At 37.7% G+C, this 27,698-nt stretch overlaps 1 protein-coding gene across 1 annotated transcript in view; it reads left to right on the top strand.

The window, feature by feature from the left end:
- The first annotated feature begins 94 nt into the window (after positions 1–94).
- SMARCC1 (SWI/SNF related, matrix associated, actin dependent regulator of chromatin subfamily c member 1) overlaps positions 95–27,698 on the top strand; it is a 167,915-nt gene continuing 140,311 nt past the window's right edge. Inside the window, exons 1-3 of the mRNA XM_027842145.1 lie at positions 95–301; positions 5,672–5,791; positions 26,048–26,133. Of these exons, the coding sequence (XP_027697946.1) occupies positions 95–301; positions 5,672–5,791; positions 26,048–26,133 (413 nt within the window). The remainder of the gene's footprint in view (positions 302–5,671; positions 5,792–26,047; positions 26,134–27,698) is intronic.

Below are 27,698 nucleotides of genomic sequence, written 5' to 3'. Positions count from 1 at the left end.
CGCCCTGCTGGAGTTGGGAGGTGCGCGCGCAGGCGGCGAGTCCTAGAGCAGGCGGCGGCGGCGGCTGCGGCGGCGGACACGGCAGACGGCGACAATGGCCGCGGCGGCGGGCGGCGGGGGTGGCGGTGCCCCAGGGGCGGCGGCGGGCGGCGCGGGGCCGGGGGGCGCGGCGGCGGCGGCCGTGGGGCTGGCGCTGTGTAGGCGGAAGGACGGGGGCCCGGCGGGCAAGTTTTGGGAGAGCCCGGAGACGGTTTCCCAGCTGGACTCGGTGCGGGTCTGGCTGGGCAAGCACTACAAGAAGGTGGGTCGTCGCGGGGGGGCGGCCGCGGGCCCGGGGTGGGGGGGGACGCTCGCCGGGGCAGGTAGGGGCGGGGAGCGGCCCAGTTGGGCCCTCCCCCGCCCGCAGCCCTCCCCCCCATTCCCCGCCATGAGGGACAACAAAGGGCGGCCCGCGGCTTCGGGGCTTCCCCTCGCCGCCTCCCCCGAGGAGCCTTCCCTCTCCGCAGGAGGGGGCAGGAGGCGCGGGGGACTTGGCTGTGCCTCGGGCGAGCCCCACGCGGGAATGGGAGAGCCGCGAGCGTCGCCTCCAGGAAGTCTTCCCAGCTGTGCCTTCCTCCTCCCCCACCCCGGCTTGGGTAGCCACCCTCCCCCAGTGTCTCCTGTTAAACTTTCCTAGCGAAAGTATCGCTGTCTTGGGCGGGTTAGACAGTAAGCGCCCTGAGGGCCGGCCTTTATCTAACGTTTGCGTCCCCTCCTTCAGACGACCCAGGAGTCGGAGGAGGGATTCTTGTTTAGTTGTTGGATGGGTCGTGGGGGGCTGGGGGCGTGTGTGAGCTGGGTGGGGAGTGTTGCTGCTGCCTGCCTTAAACTGGGGGAGCTCTAGACCTTGAGTATGCCAGTCCCCCAGTCCCTGCAATGGGGCCCGAACACATGACTCCCTTTTTTATCAAAACATCCCAACAAAGGAGCACTTTAATCTGTTTTTAAAAAATGTGCTAATCCACGGAACATGGGGACCTATTGTATATGGTTAGGTATTTAAGGTGGTTGAAACCCCCCCCCCCAAACTGTAGCGCTTCAAAGTTTGCAAAGCATTTTACGTATTAACATACCATCTCACAACCATTCAGTGAGATATCTTCTGTTTTCTTCATTTTACAGATAGGGAAACTGAGGCTGAGAGCTTAATCGGCCTGCTCTGAATCACAAAGCTAGGAGGTACTAGAAGCAGAGTTTGAATTCAGGTCTTTCTGACTCCCAAGTCTAGCTTCTTTCTACTTTTTGAGGCTTTTTTTTTTTTTTTTAAAGGCACTTGGGGTGGAAAACATGTCAATTGGGGGAAGTTGTTAAAATTAGCCTGAAGTTTATGTTCGAAGTTTGTGACCTTAAGGTAAGGTTACAAAAACTATTAAGAGAGAGAGGCCAAGAAGATTTTTTTTTTGTTAGATAATTTTTAAATTTAATTTTTTTATTTTGAACTTAAATGTCCCTGACACCCTCCCCCCCATCATTTCCATTCATCTGTAAAAGGTTGATTCTATATGGTAATCATGAATTTCCATTTCACACTGCTTGCTTTTTTTTTTAAAGTATAAAATGAATTCATGTTTGCTTTCATAATTAACTCCTGTGTTCTTCCTTATGAACTTCTATCTGTTGAGTGAAATGCATTGAATATTTAGGAGAAAGTTAATAACTGGAGTTAAAAGCTTAATGATTACTACATGCTTGTTGCCAGGTACAAGTATTAATTTCATTTCACTTTTGGTAATGTAGCAGCTCTGAAAGTGGTGTCAGTGCTTTTCTAGATGCTTAATGTTAAGCACCACTTTTTATTGTAGCACTTTGCAGAGGAAAATGCCCAGAATTTGGAATTAACAGGACCTTAATTTAAATCCCACCTCTCTCACTTATGTGTATGACCTTGGGAAAGTCACTTAACCTCTGGGTCGTGGTTTCCTCATTTTAAAAATCATTGGGTTTGACTAGATCACCTCTTAACATCCCATCCAGTTCTAGATATATGATCTAATGAACTTTAGGTGTGTAAGAAAATAATTTGCCAACTTTACCAAAGGGAAATGAGTTTTTATTATAGTCAATAAGAGCCTTGTGTAAGGTTTGTGGAATTGAGTCTCATCTCATCTCAGTTGAGTCTCTCTCAGCTTTTTGATCTCATGATTCCTTTACCCTCATAAAAAATTATTGAGTGCTTTTGTTTATGTGGATTATATATCAGTATTTACTGTATTATAAATTAAAATGTCTTAGCATTATTATATAAATAGTTTTGACTTTGTAGACCCCTTGAAAGGGTCTTGAGACTCTTGAGTTCCCCAGACCACACTTTGAATGCTAGTGGGAATCAGCAACTAGTTAGAGACTAGTGACAGTCACTTCACCTCACCTCTGTGTTCTTCCAGTATTGCCCCATTTTTCTTTTGGCCTAGCTGCTTAAGGATGCATCCTTCAAAGGTGTGTTTGAGGTATTTCACAGTTCTGAGGCTCTGGCGTTTTTGTTCAGGAGGCCTAGGGATCCCTGTCAGCTGGCTATAGAACAGATCCAGATGTGCATTTCTAGGGAAACACTAGTGCTCTGTATCTTATTATTCTAAGCCACTAAGTGCCCAAGTGTGTGTTTATCCTTGATCTTTTTCAGTAGCTTGAAATTAAAGTTTAAAGTTGGTTCCAAGAAGAGTCAAGAAAATCCACATCCTCCCTTTGTAAAGGTGGGGAACTATGTGGGTGGAGTATTATATATCCTGTCAGACACTGTTTTGCTAAACTGCTATTTTAAATAAATTTTAAAAATCTTTGTTACACCGGCTGAGTAGAGGAGGGCAGCGAATATATTTGGAAATATATGATGTAAAAACAAAAGCTATCAATGAAGATAAAATGTTTTAGAAATATGTAATGGACAAAGGAGAGTGATTATAGTAGTTATGGGAAAAGTATTTCAGTGTCTTAAAACAGTTTAAGTTAAATCCTGATATTTTATATCATTTTCAGTAGGGCTAAGGAGAGCTGAAAATGCAAGTTAAAACTTTAATATTCTTTAGTGAGGCCTGTACCGATCAAAGTATATTATGTATTAAACTAGATTCAATGTAATTCTACTCAAAAGATTAGTCTGTTGATATTTTCATTGGTGCAACAAATAATATTTGAGCATCTTCTATTCGAAAGCAGTGGAAATTATGCTAATGGAGGAACAAAGAGTAAATTATGGTTCTTTTCTCTAAGGATCTTAACAGTGTAGTTGGGGGAGACCACATATGGACAAATGAAGGGTTAATATCTCACAGAGCAGTGCTTGAGAAGTGCTGAATGTGTCAGTAAGTCTATGGGGGGGGGGTGTGGGTGTGTGTGTAAAATTGACAATATTTTTCTAACCTGATTGAAAATACTGTCTGTGAATATAAACTAGTTTGTTAATTTTTAATCTTAATTAGTATCATATTTTGATGGACATCATGAAATGCAATAGTGAAAGCATTTTGAGAAGTACAATGCTGATGTCAAGTGGTAGTATGGTTACTGTTATATTGCACCTGAGGTTTTTATTTGGGTCAGATGTTTCTCTCTCACTGTCTCTCTCTCTCTCTCTATCTCTCTCTCTCACCCTCTTTCCCCCCTTTCCCCTTTTCTCCCTCCCTCCCTCTCTCTCTCTCTTTCTCTCCCCCTTTCTCTCCCTCCCCACCCCCTTTCCTTTCCTCTATTCCCTTTCCTCTCATATGTCATGTTACACATTTTGTTGGCTTAGTTATAAATATCAGTGAAACTATTAAAATCTTTACAATATACAAACAAAAATACCATTCATTGCCTGCCTTTCTGTGTTAAATTTTTCTTTGTGTAGTTTGAGAATGAGGTACATGCCAGTTTTCATAGATAAATATACTCTATCAGATGGTTTTTGATTTCTTGTAAAGTATAGCCACAAGGTTTGCCATGTAAATTTTATGGACTGACCAGTGATAACTAAATGATAACTAATAATAACATATTTCCTATGAAATAAAATTTGTATATATTAGCAGTCACTTGTGTCAGTAATACATTAAAATAATTTTTTTCCTAGGGTATCTAGGGGAAAAAAAAACAGAAGTCCTGAAGTGGTAGATAAAAGGGTTTAGTATTACTTCATGAGTCTAATCCAGACTTTACTACTCTGTGTAACTGTGAATTAACATCCCTGGGGCCTCAGTTAGCTCTCCTGATTTAAAAAAAAAAAAGGTGTTTTAACTGGATGAACTCTAAAGTCTCTTCCAGTTTTCAGTTTAGATTCCTAGGTAGCTTTGAACTTGTATTGGAAATGGAAAATAACTGAAGAAAAAAGAATTATCAGTACCTCTCAAACACTTTTCAAAGAGCATGTTGTAGTTTTAATTTGCTTGTTGTTCTACAAGTAATAGTTAAATATCTTCTTTTGAAAAATTATTTTCTAATGGTTGTGACAGTATTTGAAACATTAGGCAACTTAAAAAAAAGTGTGGCATAAATGGTTGCACTTGAGGGTCTGACAACCCAGGGCTTAAAATTGGTGGTTGTCAAACTTGAACTCTGTCAATTTTCTGATTGTGTGTAGATGTACACTTATTTGGCCTTTTGAAATGTGTTTTTATAAAAACCTTTAAGATAAAGGGAATCTGGTTAGATGGATAGAGAGAAGATTGCTTGGGGAAAATAAAGCATTTCAACTATAAATACTAGTTGTCAGCAATTAATTACAGCTTGGCTATTCCATTTATACATTGGAAAAACTAATGCGTTTAAGCAAATCAAAACTCCTTGAAAATGTTGTAAGCTTTTAAAATAATTGTCTTTTTATATCAGGTTACATATATGATTGACTACAGCACAAAATGAGTTCTCTTCAATCTAATGAACATGTGGCTTTCCAATAATGGTACACTGTGTAGCTGTTATTATCTTGTAGTTGCACCCATCAGTCTGACTTTTAAAATCATTTAGTGTAATAGAAACAAACACATTAAGATTGAAATGTTGAATGGAGCCTGTCAAGGCTTGAAGATAGGAAACGAGGAGAAATAGCTTATGTACTCTTTTTTCCTGAGACTAGAAGAAATTACTGTAAGGTTGTTAAAGTCAGTGAGTTAATTGTTTTTTTTTCTTAGAGCATGCAGTTGAGGAGCAAAGGTGAATTTGTACCTCCTAGCCAAATTTGGCTCATTAACAGTATTCCATTGAGTACTTCAGCTATAATCTGCTAAAACCGGTAGCACTTAGTATCTCACACATTCAGTGCTTATCAATTGCTACCTTGTGAGATGTTATTGTTTAGCTCTCCATTTGTGTAACTTGTTCCTCTAACTACATTGTAAAATTCTCAGAAGTAGGGATCATAGCTAATTCATTTTTCATCCTCCAGTACAGTATTTTCTGCTGCTTTGGAATAGAAGGAAGGAACTTAATTGTTGCATTGCTAAATATATCAATAGAGATTAATCTGAATAAAATAACACTGAATTTGATTTAATACGTATATCCATTGCTTTTTTGACCTTTTTATCCTTTTCAATAAAATAATGGTTGTTTTTGCTTTAGGTTGAAGGTTTCTTTTACTGTGTTTAGGTATATTATCTTCTTGTTAACTCTTTCATAGCAGAAATTTCACCAAGATTAAGACTTTATTTGTGTTTTGCAGTATGTTCAAGCAGATGCTCCTACAAATAAAACTTTGGCTGGGCTAGTAGTACAGCTTCTGCAGTTTCAAGAAGATGCCTTTGGGAAACATGTCACCAATCCTGCCTTCACTAAACTTCCTGTAAGTAGCACAGTTTTATTTACCTTCTGTTCAATATGTGGGGTTTATGTATATTCCTGATGGACAAAATTATCAACAGCTATTTCATAGTCTCTAGTTAGGACAGCTAGGTGGCCCAGTGGATAGAGTGCTGGGCCTGGAGTCAGGAAGATCCCTCTGCCTGAGTTCAAATCCAGGCTTCAGACATTTACTAGCTGTGTGACCCTGGGCAAGTCACTTAACTCTGCCTCAGTTTCCTCATCTGTAAAATGACCTGGAGAAGGAAATGGTGAACCACTCTAGTACCTTTGCCAAGAAAACCCTAGATGGGGTCACAGAGAGTCAGCCAGGATTGTTAGTGCTTGAAATGAAAGAGCAGTAAGAATTTAAATAGAAATAAATCATTTAAAATCACTTTCATGAATTTCATTGTTTTTCAGCAGTAAGCCAGGATCTCACAAATCAGGATCTATAATCTCTATAGTGATGATTCTCAAATCTCCTTATCTAGTCCTAGCTTCTTTGCTGAACTCTAGTCTCACATCTCCAGTTGCTTATTAGACCTCAAATTCAACAGGTACAAAACCAAACCCTTTATCTTTCCCCCAAAATCCTCTCCCCTTCTACACTTCCATATTACTGTTGAGGGCATTACCATCTTCCCAGTCCTCTAGGCTCCCAGCCTAGGTTATCCATCCTTAACTCCTTGTTCTTTTCTCCCCTACACCTCTCCTCCCCCCAAGCCAATCTGTTGCCAAGGTCTTTTGATTTTATCTTTGCTCCATCTCTGCAGTATTTCCCTCCTCTCCTCTGAAACTGGTGTACGCCCTCATCACCTCAGGCCTAGACTATTAGGATAGCTTACTGGTTAGTCTACCTTCCTTACGTTTTAAGGTTTATCCCCCACTCAGCTGTCAGAGTGATCTTTTTAAAGTGAAAGTCTGACGAAGTCACATTCCCCCATACCCCACCTCATTCAGTCAACTTCAGTGGCTTCCTATCACTTACAAGATCAGATATTAAATCCTTTATTTGGTGTTCAGCACCCTTAATCACTTGCTCCATCTCCTATCTTTCTTGTCTTCTTACATCTTAACTCCCCTTAACATCGTTTGATCCATGACATTGGCCTCCTTATTGTTCTTGACATTTCCTCTGACTGTCCCCTGTGCCTAGAATGTTTTCCCTCCTCATCTCCTGTCTTCTCTGTGTACTTCAAGTCTCAGATAATATCCCAGGCTATATAGGAACTTTTCCCCAAGCCCTCTTAATTCTAGAGCCTTCCCTCTGTTAATTATCTTTACCATGTCCCATATATAACTTGTTTATACATAGTTATTTGTTTATTGTCTTCCTCTGTAGATTGTGAGCTACTAAAGAGCAGGGCTGTCTTTTCCTTTCTCTGAATCCTCAGCACTTTCCACAGTGCCTGGCAAATAGTAGGCACTTAACAAATGTTGATGGACTGACTGTCCCTTGGACTGTTTATAAGATTTGAAGTGTTGGCCAGTTCTCAGTACTCTTGTACTTTCAGTTCCTTAATTCCTTATAACATTACTGCCATCCTAGTTTCTCCTGTATATCAGAAATCTCTTTTCTGGCCTGAGCAACATTGAAGTCTTAGGCAGGGATTTTTATTTCTAAGGATAAGTGTCAAGTTTATAATGTACATAAAGCATAAGAAAATCCAAGATCTGAAAAGGTGACAGCTTTACATAAAGCAAACAGAAAGCTAGTATTCCTGTGCTTGTCTCTTTTTTGGATGATAGCTTTCAACCTAGAGCTGTCACATGGTGGGCTGGTTCCATAGTTATCCCTGAAGATTTATAATTTTTGCCATATTCTTCAGCCAGTCGGGTAGTCACACAAATATGTAACTGATACCTAGTAGTTAATCCTTTTTTAGAATGTAATCACCAAAAGATGTGCCCAATATATAGATAATTGAGTCCATCACCAGTTTTGTACCAGGAGATCTCAAAGAGATGCTATTTATTCATAATAACCCTCTTATTTTGTTAGTATGTTGAAAAGACTTTAAGATGAAAACATAGAACTTCATTAAAACTGAATACTATGTTTTCTACTACCAGCTTATTTGGCTAACTGAGCTGGAATATAAATGAATACTACATCAGATCTATGAACCATTTATATCAGTGTTCTGGCTCAGACAGTGACACCAAGGGACAGTGGGAAGTTGTCCTTTTTGATGTCTGTTATGAAAGGTTATGTATATATCCCAGACATCTCCACCTTTTCCTAATTATGCAGAAGATCTTGCATCTGTGAATTTATCTTTACCTTTTTAAACATATTTATATTTTTAACCTAAACGTGTCTTGAGGTAAGTTCCACAAATTTGTGAGTCATTATTTACTACAGACTTTGTTATATTTGTGTTTACGTTAGTTATTTCAGGTTTGTAAGTCAGTGTCTTGGAAAGCTAGTTTATGGTTATCTCAAAGAATTTTAATCAAGCATTTGCCTCTGGGTAGGAATATATGCATTTAAACCATCTAAAGCAAATAATCACTTAAGCTGTTTTTAAGGGTTAAAGATCACATAGTCTTGAGAGTTATTAATGTTAATAGCTCTTTTAGTCAAGACATTTTTAAAAATATCTAAATATTTCTTGTTATAATTTCAGCCCATTTGTCTTCCTTACCTCCTTGTTGGAGGGAGAAAAATTTGAACATGCCCTCTTATTTCCTTCACATGTAGTTAGTCATTAAGGAATATCAAATATGTTTACAACCCTCATACTGGATCTTAGCCGTTGTTGGTAACATCCTTACTCATCCTTTTATCAGAGTTATTTCAAAAAAGATAAATGGATTTAAGTTTTTTCTCCTGTACAGCCAATCATGCTTTACTAAGGGTCAGAAAGCAGTGAAATTGTCAAAAAAAAAAAAAAAGAAAGAAAGAAAAAAGAAGAAAAAATGGGGAGCATGGGCTAATATAAAAAATGAGGGTTTTGGGGGGGGAGTGGAGCCAAGATGGCAGAGTAAAAGCAATGACTTGCTTGAATTTTCCCCCAAACCTCTCCAAATACCTGTAGAAAATGGCTCTACACAAATTCTAAAGCAGCAGAACCCACAAAAAGAGTGAAACAAATTTCCAGCCCAAGATAACCTGGATGGTTGATTGGAAACGTATAGCTCCCCAGGTGGGGAGAGAAATGCAGTTCAACGTGGGTACACAGGCAAAGCAGGGCTCAGCGAACCTGGAGCCGCTCTCAGAGGTCTGAGTCCTTGAAAGGTTAAAATCCTTTCTGAGCCCTTCCAGGGCCTGAGACCAGTTTACATTTTACTTTGAGACTTTGGATGTAGCAGTTGTGACTTTGTTGTCTTCTGAGTTTGTGTTTTGATCTTCCTTGTCATCCTAGTAACTTTCTATGGTCGTGATCTTTTTTTGTTGTTTTTCTCATTTTTCCTGTCTGTTTCTTGACTTTAAACTCTGTGCTAAAGTGAGGCTTTGCTTTTTGTAGGGGGGCAGGGCAGGAAATTGTTCCAAGCTTCAGGTTTTTTGTGCAGCTCTTTTCAGAGCTAATTGTGGGGAGATGAAAGTTTTTGGTTCTTTAAGATGGTATGATCTAAGAAGAGATGTATGTACTACTTTCCTGACCTGTGTGCTCATCTGTGAATGACCACCAGCACTCTTTTCAGCCCTTGAACAGTTACTGGGGTTACTGTTCCCCTGTGGCAGCAAGCTCTGGTGTGCTAGTACTCTTCCTCACTCTGATACTGAGAACCCAGGACTGCAATCCAGAACTGCATATAGACAGTGCAACAGAATCCTGCCCTTGGTGCCAGCAAAGGGACTCCTATAATTTCCCTCTGACCAGTTGTCTGACCCTTTACTGTCTATGGGCTGAGAGCTCTGGAAGCTGCCACTGATTCAGTTGTGCCCCACCTCACTTTCCCCAGGCATGCTCTTGGTTTGTTTGGGCCTGGTCTGAGCTGGGGTAGCCTGTTTAAAGTTGTTTGGAGGGGAATTGGGGAGAGCTCAGGCAAGTCCCTGCCTTTTCTTTGCTTCTTGGCTCTGTTCTCCCATGGACTCTTTTTTTTTTCTTTTGATCACTTTCATAAGCTTTTGAGTTTTAATTTTTTCTCCTCCTCCTCACCTCCCTCCCCAAGACAGTGCGCAATCTGATATAGGCTATACATACACATTCCTATTAAACATATTTTCACGGTAGTGATGTTGTAAGTAAGAATTAGAACCAATAGGAGGAACCACCAGAAAGAGGAAACAAAACACAACAGAAGAAAAAAAAAGCAAATAGTATGCTTTGATGTGCATTTAAACTCCATAGTTCTTTCTTTGGATGTGGATAACATTTTCCATCATGAGGTCTTTGGAGATGTCTTAGATCCTTGTATTGCAAAGAACGGTTAAGTCTATCAATATTAGTCATCACACAATGTGACTATTACTGTGTACAACGTTCTCCTGGTTCTACTCACTTCACTCAGCATCAGACCATACAAGTCTTTCCAAGTTTTTCTGAAGTCTACCTGTTCATCATTTCTTATAGCACAGTAGTATTCCACTATATTCATATATCACAACTTGCTCAGCCATTCCCCAGTTGATGGGCATCCTCTCAATTTCCAATTCTTTGCCACCACAAAAAGAGCTGCTATTAATATTTTTGTACATGTGGGCCCTTTTCCCATTTGTATGATCTCTTTGGGATATAGCCCTAGAAGTGGTATTGCTGGGTCAAAGGGTATGCATAGTTTTATAGCCCTTTGGGCATAGTTCCAAATTGCTCTCCATACCCATGGATTCTCAAAAGTATGTTCTTCATCCTAAAGCTTAAAGTGGCAGAGAAAATATTTGTGAGATTCCAGGGGTTTTTGCCGTGGAGGAATTTGAGATGGATAAGAAATAGGTTTTAAGAATCTCAAAATCTGTGGTGTAGATGTGTCAATTATTTAGCTTTTTTAGATTTAGTGACCTAACTGAATTTCTAGTCATATTTGGATTTTTTAAAATGTGGTTTGTTTTTTTTTTAATGGACAAAGATGAGCAGAGTGGTGTAGTGGGAAAAGCCCTGGATTCAGAGTCAGAGGGTGTGGATTCCTGTGTGAATTCCCTTGAGAAAGTCACTTTACCTCTGGTAGCTTTATTTTCTTCATTTGTGAAATGAAGGAGTTGGACTAACAGACTTATAAAGTCCTTTAAATTCTAAATTTATGACTTTATAAAACATTCTTCGATGATTTTTATAACGTTTTCTAATTTTCACTTAATACAAGTCATCAAGTACATTAATCAAGTACTCTGATAATATGGGTGGTCAGTATTTTAAAAGCTTTAACTCCATAAAAAAAAAATCATGCAATATAATGAACTTATTTGTTAATACTGATTTAAGGGCTCCATACTATGTGTTTCCCAGCCAGATCAGCACACTTGGGCCTACATGTTTTCCAAAATATTTTTCTCTTTGAGCCACCAAATTTGGATTTACATTATCACATGAATCTGAATCCCTTTGTGTGATTTGAGAGTAGCATAGAGAAAATAAATACTGTGTTATATTCTATTTAGAGGAAGAAAAATACATCTGGTCTTACTGGTACTGAGCCCTGATTTATTTTTATGTAAGGCACATGTCTAAAAATATCCCTTGCACAGGCTTTAGAATCTGCTCCTAATGATTTACTTTTCAAGGATTTAATCCTATTATAAAGACTTTTGTAAATCAAGTTCTTGGAAACGTGATGGGTATACTATACTTCCAGTTTATTAAACATTTTTAGAGTAACTATATTCCCAAATAATTTGTTCTTAAAGAAGACATTAACAGAATTATTTAAGTTGTAACAAGTGTTTTATTTTAATTCACTGAATAAAGTTTGTGTCCATTTTTCTGTTGTAATACGTACAATATACTGAAAATAAATTTTTTTTTTGGCCTAGGCAATGGGGTTTAGTGATTTGCCCAGGGTCACACAGCTAGTAAGTGTAATGTGTCTGAGGACAGATTTGAACTCAGGTCCTCCTGAATCCAGGGCCAGTGCTCTATCTACTGCGCCACCTAGCTGCCTGAAAATTAATTCTTAGGCTGTATTTTGTAATCAACATTCTGAAAAAATGATTAGTAAATAGCTTTGTGGGTAAAAAACATAATAAAGAATGGAATATATGTGTACTGACCTCGAGCTATATCCTGGAAGCACTTTTTTTTTTTTAAACTAAATCCATGGTTAAGATTAGGACAATGGTGTACCAAGATCTTTTATGAAAAAGATCAGAAAAAGCATAAGAAAATAAATAAAAGGATCCCAAAAAAATGAGGTAAAAATGGCCTGTGAATAGAGTCTATAAGACAGTTCTTGTTTTATGTAAATTCTCCTCACGCAAAATCAACTTTACTTGAAGAAACCTGAAAGACATCCATATTCCAGAAAAATATGTTAACTTCACTGTACAGTATTGTGCTCTTTCCTCTTGTAAGGTAGCAGGTCTGTTTTGCCCTGGCTATGCACATTGCAGGGTGGCAGACTATTCCTGAAGGACAGTTCCACCTCCTACTGGAAAGAGAGGGAGCAGTATGGAAGTAAATAGGTATTTTTTGTGAGGAGCTTATGATGCCAATCATTCTGGGTGGCGACAGGACAGTGTCTATCTCCACACTGTTGTTAGGCCAGGCCAGATATTACATAGAAACAGAACAAAGAAGCCATAGTGCCAGTGATGGCCCTTGGTCACAGGTTTTCCTATCAGATGGAGCTGCTTTAGCTGTTTACATTAACCATGTTTTGTTTTGAGGCCATGTTCCCATGCTCTTGTTCCCATTATACACTCTGCCCCCTTGTGACCTGTTCATAAATTTTTTCTGATTGATATCTTCTGCAAGGTTCCATGAGTGGTTTTACTATGGAGGAAGCAGAGGAGCTCTACAGTGATTTACATTGGAGGCACAGTTCACAACAGCAATACAAGCATGAGGAGGAAAACAACATAAGCAATAAGAGAATTACCACAGTTGTTAGAATTTTCCTTCATTCTATCTCAAGGGATTTGAAGAAAGAGTCAATGGCTTTTGGTGATTAGTGGGAGAACTGAATTTCTGAACTTAGGTTATTATAGGCTAGCAGAATTTCTGAACTAAGTTCAGAGACAAAGAAACATGACCTGGGCAACTTCAAAACATTGAGGGTGGTAGAGGATAGACTCAGTTACAAAATAGAATCAGGGTCATTTGATTTTCTCAATTTCCTTTTTTTGTTAGTGGGAGACCTGTCACAGGTCAATGCAGAAACAAGATTGATTCATCATAGTACAAACAATAATAAGAATATCTAAAACCATAGACTGATTTTAGAGGGTAAATTCACATAACATTCAAAATAACTGAGTGAACTCAGTATGCAGATACAGTGAAACAAAAAGCCAAAATAATATAATAATAATCATCAAGGTTTTTTGTGTTTTAGTAGCCCATTACCAACGTCTGTTTAATCAACACATTTCATCTTGGATCTCAGATGTTCCATGTAGTTTTATGGTCTCTGGGAAAGATTGCTCTTGGACATTTTAGAATGGGTCTCGTTCTCAGGGCAGCTCTGTAGGGGGGGACTCCTCTTCAGTAGATTTGCTTCTCTGTTTTCAGGTTACTTGTAGAGACTCCTTAGATGTTCCAGCTGAAATCTTTTACAAATCAGATCTCAGGACAAGTTATTATAACCTCTCAAATTTTACTTCTCCAGTAGCTAGTTCATATGGTGAAAATCTTGTGGTTCTGATTTTTTTTTTAAATGATAGAGCTATAAGAGGATCATCAAATTAGGAACCTAGAGTTTACTTGAAACTTCAAAGAGTTAAGGTTTTTACATAAGAATAATTTACATCTGTCCTATATGATCATCTGATGTTGATTTCTCACAGTTTTCCACTCTAATTCCAATCCTTTCAGGAGGGATCAGGTGCTATCTAACCTAATCCTATATATATAAAAATACAGGTAACAGCACTCTTTGCAAATAGATGCTTTACACCCCTATGTTCAGTGGTTACACAAATGAATTTACTTTACAAGAGGCTGGCTTTAACTCCAATTGTAACAAAAGACATGGGAGGAGGTGATTATGTAACTATTAATAGGCCAGTGATAATCCCAAGCACCGATTTACTTAGTTCTTTGGGATATGGAATGACTGCATATTCAGAATTGTGCTAATATCTTCTCCTGACCTCTTGCTCTGATTATAGAAGTTTGCTGTATAAGGAAAAAACATGAACATTATCATAACAGCATCAAAACTGATCCTCCAGGACCAAGCCTAAAGGCACAGAATGACTCATGTATGCCAGGATAAAAGCATCTTTAGCTCCATTTGATTTCATATAAGAATCACAGTTGACAACCAGTCATGCAGTAAAATTTCCTCCTCTTTGTTACCAGACTCAGGATTAACCAGGAAACATTCCTGTTCAAAAGGAAGTAACATAATAGGGAAACTGAGTCAAGAGGCTTCAGCTGAAGGTTGTCCCCTCAATCTTTTCGCAGATATAGAAATCCTTGCCTGTAGCAATTCAGGATCAAACTCCACTCCCTTTGAGTAGTACCTTGTGGCATTTCTCTTAAATGGTGAACATCAGACAACTATGCTTGAATTCAAAACTCAGAACAACATCAGTTATAATCCCAAGAGATTTTATCGCACATAGCAAGTTTCACTAATTACAGTTTTGGACTCAATACAGTTATTTTTTTTCTTATGGTGTTTGAATAAGAACTTACACAAGGCAAGTACTCACATGGAGGTTAGAGGAAAAGATACAAGGACACTCTGAAGGTCTCTCTAAAGAAATTTGGAATTGATTGTGAGACATGGTAGACACTGACGCAGGACTGCCCAGAATTCTGTGCCTGTATCAAAGAAGGTGCTGTGCTCTATGAACAAAGCAGAATTGCAGTGGCTCAAAAGAAATGTGAAATGTGCAAATTTAGAGACATCTCCAAACCAAATGTTGATATGGACTGTTAGTGCCTGACCTGTGGTAGAACCTTCTGAGCTCGTATGCATCTACTCAGCCATAGTTAGACACATTGTGCTTTGATCCTGACATGGTGATGTCATTTTGATCCTTTTTTGAGAACAAAGGACAACAATTAACCAAGTTTATCAGGACCCACACTCATACAAAAGATTTCACTTAACACCCTTCACTTGATTTTCTTTTTTTTCTCCCAGAGTTTAAACTCATCCTGGTGTAAAGATCAATCATTAAGAATCACTTCTTTATATTATAAACAAACATGTAAATTCTCAGAAACCCAATTCATTGTTTTTTTTTCTTCCAGAAAACATGTTTTACTCAGTATTAGTTTCTCCCCTAGCATCTACCACATGTACTTTAACATAGGACTTACATAGTATAAACAAGGTTCAGTTCCTGCTCTATAGGAGTTTACAGTCTAACAGAGGGGAATAGGACACACATATAGATAAATGATATACAAATAAGAGTTTTAGGCCAGAGTAGAGGCAGTATGATTTGATGAATAAAGTGATATATACTGATATATACTGACTGTGTGAGTATGGACAAGTCACTTAACCTCAGTGCACCTTGGAAAGGCTTCTAAAACCATAACTTAGCAACCAAAATTTAAAAATATAGTTGTGGGGGGAGCGGTAGAGAGACATAACATGATTTTATTTTATTAATGGGTCTACTATTCCCTAATCATCTATGTTCCTAATCACAAAGTCATCTTTGACCTTTCTTATTCCTACATCCAGTTACTTGTGTTAATTATGCCTCTGAATCATGTCCGATATTACCCTTTCTTTACCACCCCCTCCAACATCTTCATTCTAGCCCAGGTTTTTATTTTTGTTGTTCAGTCATTTTTCAGTTATGTCCCAAATCTTCATGACTTCTTTTGGGGTTTTCTTTTTCTTTTTTTCTTCCATTTTTCATCTATTTATTGTCTCTTCAATTTAATTTATTTTTTAAAGTTTATTTATTTTTAATTTTATTTATTTTCAATTCCCATAAGATTTTGAGTTCCAAATTTTCTTCCATCTCTCCACTCCCCCCCACCCAAGAAGGCATGCAGTTTGATATAGGTTCTATGTATATATTCATATTAAACCTGTTTTCATATTAGTCATGTTGTAAAGAAGAATTAGAACCAAAGGGAAGAGAAGTTAAAAAAAAAAGGATGCTTCAGTCTGTAAACCATCAGTTCTTTTCTCTGGAGATGGATAGCATTTTTCATCCTAAGTCCTTTAGAGTTGTCTTGGATCGTTGTATTGCCGAGAATAGCTTAGTCATTCACACCTAATCATTTTACAGTATTGTTACTTTGTACACATTATATTTCACTTTGCATCAGCCTATGCAAATCTTTCCAGGTTTTTCTGAGAGCAACTTGCTCATCATTTCTTACAGAACAGTAGTATTCTGTTATAATCACAGATTATAACTTGTTCAGCCATTCCCCAATTGATGGGCTTCCCCTCCACTTCTAATTCTTTACTTCCAGGAAAGAGCTGCTATAAGTATTTTTGTACATATAGCTCCTTTTCCTTTTTCTTTTTTATTTCTTTTGGGATACAAACCTAGAAGTGGTAGTGTTAGGTCAAAAAGTATTCATGGTTTTGTAAAGTCCTTTGGGTATAGTTCCAAATTGCTCTACAGAATGGTTGAATCAATTCACAACTCCACAAATAGTGCATTAAAGTCTCAATTTTCCCCACATCCCTCCAACACTTGTCATTTACCTTTCCTGTCCTATTAGCCAATCTAATAAGTGTGATGTAGTACCTCAGAATTGTTTTAATTTGCATTTCTCCAGTCATTAGTGAGAGTATTTTTTCATAAGGCTATAGCTAGCTTTTGATTACTTCATCTGAAAACTGATCATATCTTTTGATCATTTGTCAGTTGGGGGATGGCCCTTACTTTTGTAAATTTGACTCGGTTCTCTGTATGTTTGAGAAATGTGGCCTTTATCAGAGAATCTTGCTTCAAAAATGTTTCAGTTAATATTGCTAACTGTATTTCCCTCCATCCTTTTCTCCCCCTTTTCTATTCTCTCTCTCTTTTCACCCTGTCCCTCTTAAAGTGTTTTGCTTCTGACTACCACCTCCCCCTAATCTGCCCTCCCTTCTATCACCCCACCTTTTCTTATCTCCTTCCCCGCTACTTTCCTGTAGGATAAGATAGATTTCTTTACCCAATTGAGTGTATATGTTATTCCCACTTTAGGTCAATTCTGATGAGAGTAAGGTTCACTCACTCTCCCTCACCATCCCCCTCTTCACTGTAATAGCTTTTTCTTGTCTCTTTTATATGAGATAATTTACCCCATTCTACCTCTCCCTTTCTCTTTCTCCCAGTACATTCCTCTCACTCCTTAATTTTATTTTTTACATACCATCCCTTCTTATTCAAGTCATCCCTGTGCCCTTTGTCTATATATATTCCTTCTAACTACTCTAATGAGAAACATCTTATGAGTTACAAATATCTTCCCATGTAGGAATGTAAACAGTTTAAAATTATTATGTCCCTTATGATTTCCTTTTTTTGTTTTTCTTTTTATGTGTCTCATGTTTTGTATTTGAAAGTCACATTTTCTATTCAGCTCTGGTCTTTTCATCAAGAATGCTTGAAAGTCCTCTGTCTCATTTAATGTGTATTTTTTCCCCTGAAGGATTATACTCAGTTTTGCTGGGTAGGTGATTCTTGGTTGTAATTCTAGCTCCTTTGCCCTCTGGAATATTATATTCTAAGCCCTCCAATCCTTTCATGTAGAAGCTGCTAAATCTTGTGCTATCCTGACGGTGGCTTCACGATACTTAAAAATTGTTTCTTTCTGGCTGCTTGTGATATTTTCTCCTTGATCTGGGAAATCTTCAATTTGGCTATAATATTCCTGGGAGTTTTCATTTGGGGATCTCTCTCAGGAGGTGATTGGTGGATTTTTCAATTTCTGTTTTACCTTCTGGTTCTAGAATATCAGGAGAGTTTTCCTTGATAATTTCTTGAAAGATGATGTCTAGGCTCTTTTTTTGATCGTGGCTTTTGGGAAGTCCAGTAATTTTTAAATTATCTCTCCTGGATCTATTTTCCAGGTCAGTTATTTTTCCAGTGAGATGTCTCACATTGTTTTCTACTTTTTCATTCTTTTGGTTTTATTTTATAATTTTTTGATTTCTCATAGATTCATTAGCTTCTATTTGCTCTATTCTAATTTTTAAGGAATTATTTTCCTCAGTGAGCTTTTGGACTTCCTTTTCCATCTGGCCAATTCTGCTTTCTAAGTCATTCTTCTCCTCATTGGCTTTTTGGACCTCTTTTGCCATTTTCCCTAGTCTGTTTTTTAAGGTGTTATTTTCTTCGTCTGTGTCTGTGTCTGTGTCTGTGTCTGTGTCTGTGTCTGTGTCTCCTTTACCAAGCTGTTGACTTGTTTTTCATGGTTTTCTTGCATTACTCTGATTTATCTTCCCAGTTTTTTCCTCTATCTCTCTTAACTTGATTTTCAGAATCCTTTTTGAGCTCTTCCATGGCCTGAGACCAATTCATATTTTTCTTGGAAGCTTTGAATGTAGGAGCTTTGACCTTGTTGTCTTCTGAGTGTGTGTTTTGATTTTCCTTGTCACCATAGTAACTTTAGTAGTCATTTTTTTTCCCGTTTTTTGCTAATTTTCCCATCCTGTTAGTTGACTTTTAACTCTTTTTTCTTTTTTTTTTTTTTTAAAGTAGGGCTGTGCTTCCAGGGTGAAGGGAACACAGTCCCAAACTTGGGGGGGTTTTGTGTAACTGTTTTCAGAGATACTTCTAGGGACCTGTCAGTTTTCAGTTCTTCTAAGGTGGTGTGGTCTAAGGAGAGATATTTTTTCTTTCCTGGCCTGTGCTGTGGTCTGTGAGTGACCACAAGCACTCTTTTCTGCTCTGGAGCTGTGAGGAGGGTTCCCCCCTCTACTGTGGCTACAAGTTCTGCTATGCTAGTGTTCCTCTTAGTCCTAGGATGCCCACCAGGGACTGTGACCTGGATCCAAGTATGGGCAAAGCAATAGAGTTCCTGCTCCAGTGTGAGCAAAAAAGACCCCTGTAATCTCCTTGTAAGCATTTATTTGACCCATTACTGTCTGTGGGCTGAGAGCTCTGGAAGCAGCTGCTGCCACTGCTGATTCAGTCACTCAGAAGGCCTGTTCCTGGTTTGCTGGGGCTGTGCTGGCGTGGCCTCTGCTCCTCTTTTACCCAGGTGCAACAGACCTTTCCGTCTGACCTTCTAAGTTGTCGGCATCTGTGGGCTGAGAGGTCTAGAAACTGCCACTACTGCCAGTGATTCACTTGCCCAAAGATGTGCCTTAGGTTTGCTGGCACAGCCTGTGCTGGACTGTGCTCCCTTCTCACCTTTCCTGCCGACCTTCCAAGTTGTCTTGGGCTGAAATAATTTTTTTTTTTAAGGCAGTTGGGGTTAAATGACTTGCCCAGGGTCACACAGCTGGTAAGTGTCAAGTGTTTGGTCTGAGGCCAGATTTGAATTCAGGTTCTCCTGACTTCAAGGTCAGTGCTCTATCCACTGTGCCACCTAGCTGCCCCTGAAAATTTGTTTAACTCCATCTTTTTGTGGGTTCTGCTGCTCTAGAATGTGTTTAAAGATATTTGGAAGGGTTTGGGGGGAGCTCAGGTGAGTAACTCCCTTTACTCTACCGTCTTGGCTCTGCCTCCCCCAAAGTCTGTCTTATCAGTGCTAAAAGGCTTATGTTTGCCTAGGCTATAAATCTTCCATTAAGCAACATAAATAACCAACCCTGGGTGCTGAAAGCCTGTCAAGGGACAAGTCAGTCAGCATTTCCCACGTGTCCTGTACTCCTAGCATGCTGGCCACTCTTTGTCTCAGGGAGGTGTGTGATCAACTCATGATTACCCCCTTGGAAGACTTTCTCCCCAAGCCCATTTCTTCAGTATCCTGCCGACAATGCTAATCGTAGGGTAACCGATCTGTTCTGCCCTGATTATGCCAATTGTAGGGTGGAAGACTATTCCTGAAGGAGAGTCCCACATCCTGGAGAATATTGAGATACCGAAGAAAGGGGCAGTTCATGCCAGCATGGATGTAAATAGATTTTACTATTTGCGGGAATGTGTAAATAAGTTTAATTTTTTTTGTCCTAGTTAATTTGTTTACCACACACATATATATATATGCACCAGATAAATAAAAAGTAGTTTGAAGGAAGGCAGTAATAGGACGAGGATCAGGAATAGCTTAATGCAGTAAAAAACTTGATTTCATTTTTCTAGGAAAAGAGACATTCTGAAAGACAGAATGGGTAGGGGAGCATCTTCCTGGCATGGGATAAAAGTATATAAAGGCTACTTTCTTGAGTTGAGGGTTATTTGTGCTCAATAGAGAGATCATGTGTGTGTTTGGCATTTCTTAGTACTTTTGATTGTCAGTGTTTAGGAATAACTGAATAATACTCTTGACTTAGAAATAGTTGGGGGATTTGTCTCAAATAGTAGGTAATATATTAGCTTAAAACCTCTTTATAAGAGTATAGCACATAAATTGAAATATGGTTCCCTTATAGATGTATGTAATGTCAGAAAACACTGACGCTGAATAAGTATTGTTTTTAGTTGCTGTTGAAATAGTGTGAGTGCCAATACCAGAATTCAGATTTTTGATTTGAAATCCAAAATATGTATCACAAGGTTTGACTATTCCTGTACATAGGTCCTTAGACCATCACTACTTAAGTGTTTATTCAGTTTTAATTTTGAAATGTCAATAACAGCAGGCTTTTTTTTTATAGTAGGTAAATAAAAGGGATGGATGAATAAAAAAGGTGTCTGTGGGAGAGTGTAGAGTCTGTGGGAGAGGGTACTTGCAGAGTGATGAGTTCTTTGAATTAAATATTTTTGAAAAAGGAATATGAAAACAAAAGACTGTATAGTCATCAAAAAGGTATTTAGGTACTAGATTTCAGGATGAATTGTGAATATTAGTGTATAATCTTCGTGATGTGCTGCTGTAATCTAATATTTTATTTAAAATTTTTGCAATAATATTAGAGATTTTAGTCTCTTGTTGCCTTTTTCTGCTTTGATCATTGTTTTAGGTATCAAAATTGTGTCATAGGAGAATATGTATTTGTTAGGGACAGCTTTTCCCAATTTTTTCAGTTTATGAAGTGTTATAATTAATTGATCTTTAAATGTTTGGTTGAATTTGCTTGTAACTCCATCTGGTCCTGTTTTTAGAGGGGAGGTGGAGTTCACTTATGGCTTGTTCACTTCCTTTTACTTAGAGTACTTAAGTACTTTATTTTTTTTTCTTTTATCTCAGCAATTTATACTTTTGTAAATATTCATCCATTTCACGTAGATTTTAAGTTTTCTTGATATGTAGTTGGACAAAATAATTCCTAATTTTTTTTTTATACTTTTTCATTGATTGTGAATTCACTTTTTTCATTTTGATACTGTTAATTTGTTTTTTAAAATCATGTTAACTGCTGGCATATATTTCATTTATTTTTCTAAAAAATAATTCCTACTTGTATTTATCCAGTGCTTCTTTAGCTTGATGTTTCACCAATTTCATTTGATTTTTAGGCTTTGTTTTCTTTAATTGGAAGGTTTTAATCTTGGCTTTCTAGGTTTTTTGTTTTGTTTTTGTTTTTTAGTTACCTACCCTATTTATCAATTTGATGTTGATTAAAATGTTTACAGGTATATATCTCTTTGGGGTACAGACCTCGTAGTGGTATTGCTGGATGAGAGGGTGTAGTTTTATAGTCCTTTGAGCATAGTTCCAGATTCTTCTCCAGAATGATTTGATCAGTTCACTATTATACCAGCAGTTCATTAATGTACCCATTTTCCCTCATCCACTCCAGCATTTATCATTTCTGGTAAGTGTGAGGTGGTATCCTCAGAATTGTTTTAATTTGCCTTTCTCTAATCAGTGATTTAGAGCATTTTTTTATATGACTTAACGATAGCTTTTATTTCTTCTTCTGATCAGCCTACAGCTCCACCAACAACAGTACGGCAGTGTCCCTGTTTTTCCATATCCCATCCAACATTTGTCGTTTTCCTTTTCTGTCATATGAGCCAATAAGGTGTAGCTCAGAGTTCTTTTAATTTCTATAGTCAATGGTGATTTAGTGCATTTTTTAATATGATTGTAAATAGCTTCGATTTCCTCTTCTGAAAGCTGCCTGTTCATATCCTTTGTTGGGAAATGGCTTTTATTTTTAAATAAATTTGACTTCCCTATATATTTGAGACATAAGGCCTTTATCAGAAAAACTTGCTGTAAAATTTTTTTATATTATTTGTCTATGGTACTTTTTAGCAAAATATGGTTTCCCTGATTATCTCTTTCAGTTAGGTATATTTTTGATTTTGTTTTGTCTGATATCATAATTGCTTCCCCTTTGGTTTTTGTTTGTTTGTTTTTGTTTTGTTTTGTTTTTCATTTTAAATTTCAGCTGAAACATATTATACTCTGTTTCAGCCCTTTATTTTAACTGTGGGTGTCTTTCTGTCTCAAGCATTGTCTCTTATGTACAGCATATCATTGGATTCTGGTTTCCAATGCATTTTGCTATCCACTTTCATTTTTATAGATGAGCTTATCCCATTCACATTCATAGTTGTGATCACTAACTGTGCATTTTCCTCCATTCCATTTTTTTCTGTTTATCTCTTTTTATTCTATCCCTCCTGAAAAGTCTGTCCTTCCAACCACTGCCTCACTGTTTGCTCTCTCCCTTATCATGTCCCCTTTCTCCCCCCCGCAACACTCCCATTGCTTATCCTCTTCCTTTTCTCTCCCTATTGTTATTGAGCAAGATAGATTTCTATACCCAAATGAGTCTATATTTACTCTTTCCTCTTTGAACCAATTCCAATGAAAGTGAGGTTCAGGCATTGCCCCACCTCCTTCCCTGTTTTCCCCCTACACTATTAAAAGTATTCCTTGTGAACTACTTTTATGTATGAAAATTTTCCCCATTCTACTTCTCCCTTTTCCCATGGTATACCTCCTTCCCATCTCTACATTCCTTTTTTTGGCGATCATCTCAACATAATTTACTTACACCTATATTCTCTGTCTATGCAGACTCTTTTTAAGTGTCCTGATAATAAAATTCTTAGGTGCTAGATGTACTTTACCATAAATTTCAAAGTGAAGAAATAGGCTGAGAAAATGAGCAAAAAGAAAAAGAAAAAGAAAAAAAAGAATTTGAAGGAAGACCAAGACATAAACTTCGAAGAAGATGACAGTGTGAAAACAACTACACGCAGAGCCTCAAAGAAAAATGCTAATTGGATCCAAGGCATACAAGAATTCCTAGAATGGTTAAAGAAAGACATGAGGGATGGAGAAAGAATTGTGAAAAGAAATGAAAAATGAGACTGATGCAAGAAAATCGTGATAAGAAAATTAACAGTTTGGTAAAAGAGGAACAAAAAAATATTAGTGAAGAACTTTTTAAAAAATTATTATTATGGTAATTTTTATTTATTTTTTGGTTTTCAACATTTACTTCCACAAGATTTTGAGTTCCAAATTTTCACCCCATGTCGCCCCTCCCTCCACCCCAAGATGGCGTGCATTCTGAATACCCCTTACCCTAGTCTGCCTTCCCTTCTATTTCTCCCCCCCCTTAACCCCTTCCCTTTCAATTTTCCTGTAGGGTAGGATGGATTTCTGTACCCCATTTCCTGTATTTCTTATTTCCCAGTTGCATGTGAAAATATTTTTTTTAAACATGTGTTTTTTAAAACTTTGGGTTCCAAATTTTCTCCCTCACTCCCTCCCTGTCCACTCTCATTGATAAGGCAAGCAACTACATATAGGTTATATGTGTGCAGTTATGCAGAACATTTCCATAGTAGACATGCTTGAAAAACTAACTCTATTTCCCTTAATCCTATCCTCCCCCATTTATTCTATTCTTTCTTTTGACTCTGACCCTCCTGAGAAGTACTTGCTTCTGATTACCCCCTTTTCCAATCTGCTCTCCTCTCTATCATCCCCCTACTCCTTTGTCCCCTCCCCCCCATTTTCCTGTAGGGTAAGACAGATTTCCATACCCAATTGAGTGTGTATGTTATTCCCTCCTTAAGTCAAATTCTTTGAGAATAAGATTCACTCATTCCCTCTCACCTTCCCCTGTTTCCCCTCCACTGTAAAAAGCCTTTTCTTCTGGTTTTTTTTTTTGTGTGAGATAATTTACTCCGTTCTACCTCTCCCTTCTCCTAGTATAATCCTCTCTCACCCCTTAATTTTATTCTCCAGATATGACCCCTTCATCTTCAACTCACCCTGTGCCCTCTATCTATCTATCTATCTATTTATCTATCTATCTATATGAAGAACTTCTTAAAAAGCAGAACTGGCCAAATGGAAAAGGAGGTACAAAAATTCACTGGAAAAAAAAAAAAAGAACTCCTTAAAATAAAAGCAGCATTGACGAAATGGAAAAAGAGGTACAAAATCTTACTGAAGAAATAATTCCTTAAAAACTAAACCTGAGCAAGTGGAAGCTAATGACTCCATGAGACATCAAGAAACGGTAAAACAAAGTAAAAAGAATGAAAATTAGAAAATGTTAATCATTTCATCCTTGCATTGCTGAGAAGGGTTAAGTCTATCAATTTTAGTCGTCTCACAACATGGCTATTACTATGTACAATGTTCTCCTGGTTCTGCTCACTTCACTCAGCATCAGACCATACAAATCTTTCCAGGTTTTTCTGAAGTCCTCCTGCTCGTCATTTCTTACAGCCCAATAGTATTCCGTTGCATTCATATACCACAACTTGTTCGGCCATTCCCCAATTGATGGGCATCCTCTCAATGTAATCTCTTTCTGACCATTTTTTGGACATCCCCCAACCCCTTTTACCATCTCTGGGCTGAGAGCCCCTAAAGCTGCTGTCGTTGCTGCTGCTGCTGCTGCTTTTGTGGCTGTCTCCAAGGCCCACTATTTGGTGCTCTTGCTGTGCTCTGGGCCTGAGCCCACCCCAGTGTTACACATCTCTCCTGTGGACCTCCTAAGTTGTCTTAAGCTGGAAAGATATCTCCCTCTGACCTTTTGTTGACTCTGCTGCTTCAAAATTTGATTTGAAACATTATATTAAAGTTGTTTGGACGGAATTATTCAGAGATTTCAGCTGGGTTCTGGCCTATACTCTCTGCCATCTTGGCTTTGCCCTTCACTCTTTGATTTTGACATAATTTTGTATAAATGAAATTTTTGTAAATATCTAAAAGCATAGTGTTAAGAGATAATAAAGTGTCCTCTGAACTTCTCTTTTTGAGTTGCCATATTTTCTAGAAACACTGGATCCAGAGCATGCAGGAGACCCTGAATGTGTCAAAAGACGAATCCCCCACTGAGCTGACATAATTTGTTGTTGTACCCCAAACTGGATTTCCTGTGTGTCCTGGGAAGTCAAGACAGGCACCAGCCAGTCTGTGCCAGGCTGGGATAATGCTTGTGTAGCTGGGGCCTTTTGCAGATAAGCAGACTCTCTATCTTCATAGTCTAGTACTTCCCAAGGGAACCTCGCTTTTGGGAGATGTTTTGTCTTTTTTCCCACCTCTCCCTTCTTTCCCATGCCACTCCCTTTCTTGTTTTCTCCCCCTTTGTTGTACTGTCATAAGTATGCAAACTTCTTTAAAGACTGTGTATACTTTGGGTTCCACATGCATATTCATTTCTCTAGTAATAAACTGGGTTTTCATATAAGTCTCCTCATGTTGTGATTGCCTATTGACAAAAGGGAATCTCTTGGGCTACTGTTGTGCTCATCTCCCCAAAATTACCTGTGTTCATTTTATATATATATATATATATAGTATATGTAATTATTTAAGTGCCTCTCACTCCCAAATGAAAAAAAAGAAAATAAAGCTCCTTATGGGCAAAGGTTGTTTAATTTTTGTCTTGGTATTCCTAGCACCTTTCCATATTGCACATAGCAGTCACTTAATAAATACTTACTGGTTGATAGTAAAATCAGTGAGTTCTTTTTATCTTTATCTCTGATTTATCTTTGTAAAATACACATTGTAATTTCTTAGTTTTCCTTAAAAGATAGGATTTCTTTTCAAGAATATTTGCTTTATTTCTGAACAGATAAATAAATTGTTTCAGTCATGAGTCTTCGCTGGAAGTTCCCTGTAATGGGTTTTTGTCATTTAGAAGTGAAGTATCTACTATAATATTTTTCACTTGTATAACTCATTATATGTGTTGTTTCTAGGCAAAGTGCTTCATGGATTTCAAAGCCGGGGGTACCTTGTGTCACATTCTTGGGGCTGCTTACAAATATAAAAACGAACAGGGATGGTAAGCTTTCATTTTTATTTGTATAATTTGACATAATATTGACATTACATAAGAGTACGCCTAGTCTGATTTAGTGTGATAGTTTTCATAGGGAATAGGACATAGTGTGGACATAGTGTGAAGTTTATCCTGAGATGTGAAATTTATTTTATACCTAACTTGAGAGAAGCATTTATTTCAACTATGAATAATTTAGTTATCATACATAGTTATATTTATATTAAATAAAATAACTTTATTATTATAAAAATAAAAAATTTTCTTGTAGTTAATGAATCTTGTAGTTTGTAACTTTTAACAAATAAAATGATCATTCATTATCGATGGGTAACAACTTTCAAAAGTCTTCTTAATAATATCTTCTCATAATTTAGTTTGTAATTGCAATAATTCCCAGAGTAAAATTATAAAATATTATTATAAATTATATGTGAATATAGTAGCAGAATGGAGATTTTATTAACAATAATACATGCATAGTTAAATTTTCCCAGGACCTGATATGGATATATAAATATGGGAGTCAGTTTTACCTCAGAACATAAAATTCTATCCTAATGTCTTGAATTTTTAATTACTTTCTTAACAGTTCCTTCTAGTCTTTGATATCTAACCTCCAGACCTACCTATCTTAGCAAACCATAGTAGGCCTCTTCCTGAGTTTGCTTAGTCATTAACAACTAAATATCTATCTTTAAACACAAAAATCAATAAAGACCATCCTTTAACCCCCTGAAAATAAATTACAGACCTTCACCTCTACTTTGTGGTGTGGAGGTATAGGCCAAGAGACCAAGATGGTCTCTTATGTTCCTTTTGGAGCCGCAAACGCATTGTTGTGTTGCTAATGTAGATTGGAAGGAATTAGCTTAACTGTTATCCTTGAGACTTAAGTTGTACTTTAGTCATTCAGTTCAAGGGTGAGTAGGTTTAAATCATAGATTATTGATGTACAGTAATTCAGAAGAGACCCAGAGGTATTGTAGTCTGTATGAAAGTGCTACAACATTGCTTTGCATACAGAAGTGTAAATAGTTACCCCTCAGCAATAGTGCCAGCACCTCAAAAATGTTGTCTTACTTTGGAGAGGAACTAATCCCAACAGGCCTACTTAAAAAAAAAAAAAAAAATAGAGGCTAGGGCCTAGCTGCTTACAAGTATAGGCAATCACTGTCCCAGGATCTACAGTCTTAGCTTGATTATACTGTTCCTACATGTTCATTATCTTTGTATATAGTTCCTAGTTGTTCAAACTTTATTTTTAATTTACTTCTTTGTGCTCTTTTTGAAGCTTGAGCCTGACACATATTTGTCTCTTTGAATTCTGGCTCTCTTCTGTGCTAGTTGGCCCAGTTAGGGCCTCTGGCTGGCGATCTTTGTTTGGTTTGTATGCTTTTAATGTGCCTTTGCTTGTTTCCTCTGCTCAGCTTTTCGTCTGAACTCTAACTCTTGCCCACTGGCTCAGATTTTGAGTTAATTTCTTAACCAGTTCCTCATGTTCTTTTGTGCCTAACTTCAGACCTACTTTTTTGAGTAAATTGTTGGACTTTATCCTGAGCATTTGT

Source organism: Vombatus ursinus, unplaced genomic scaffold, assembly GCF_900497805.2.
Source record: "Vombatus ursinus unplaced genomic scaffold, bare-nosed wombat genome assembly UNPS02014867.1, whole genome shotgun sequence".
NCBI classification, from domain to species: Eukaryota; Metazoa; Chordata; class Mammalia; order Diprotodontia; family Vombatidae; genus Vombatus; species Vombatus ursinus.
The sequence above is the reverse complement of the archived record's forward strand: the minus strand, read 5'-3'. Positions and strand labels throughout refer to the sequence as shown.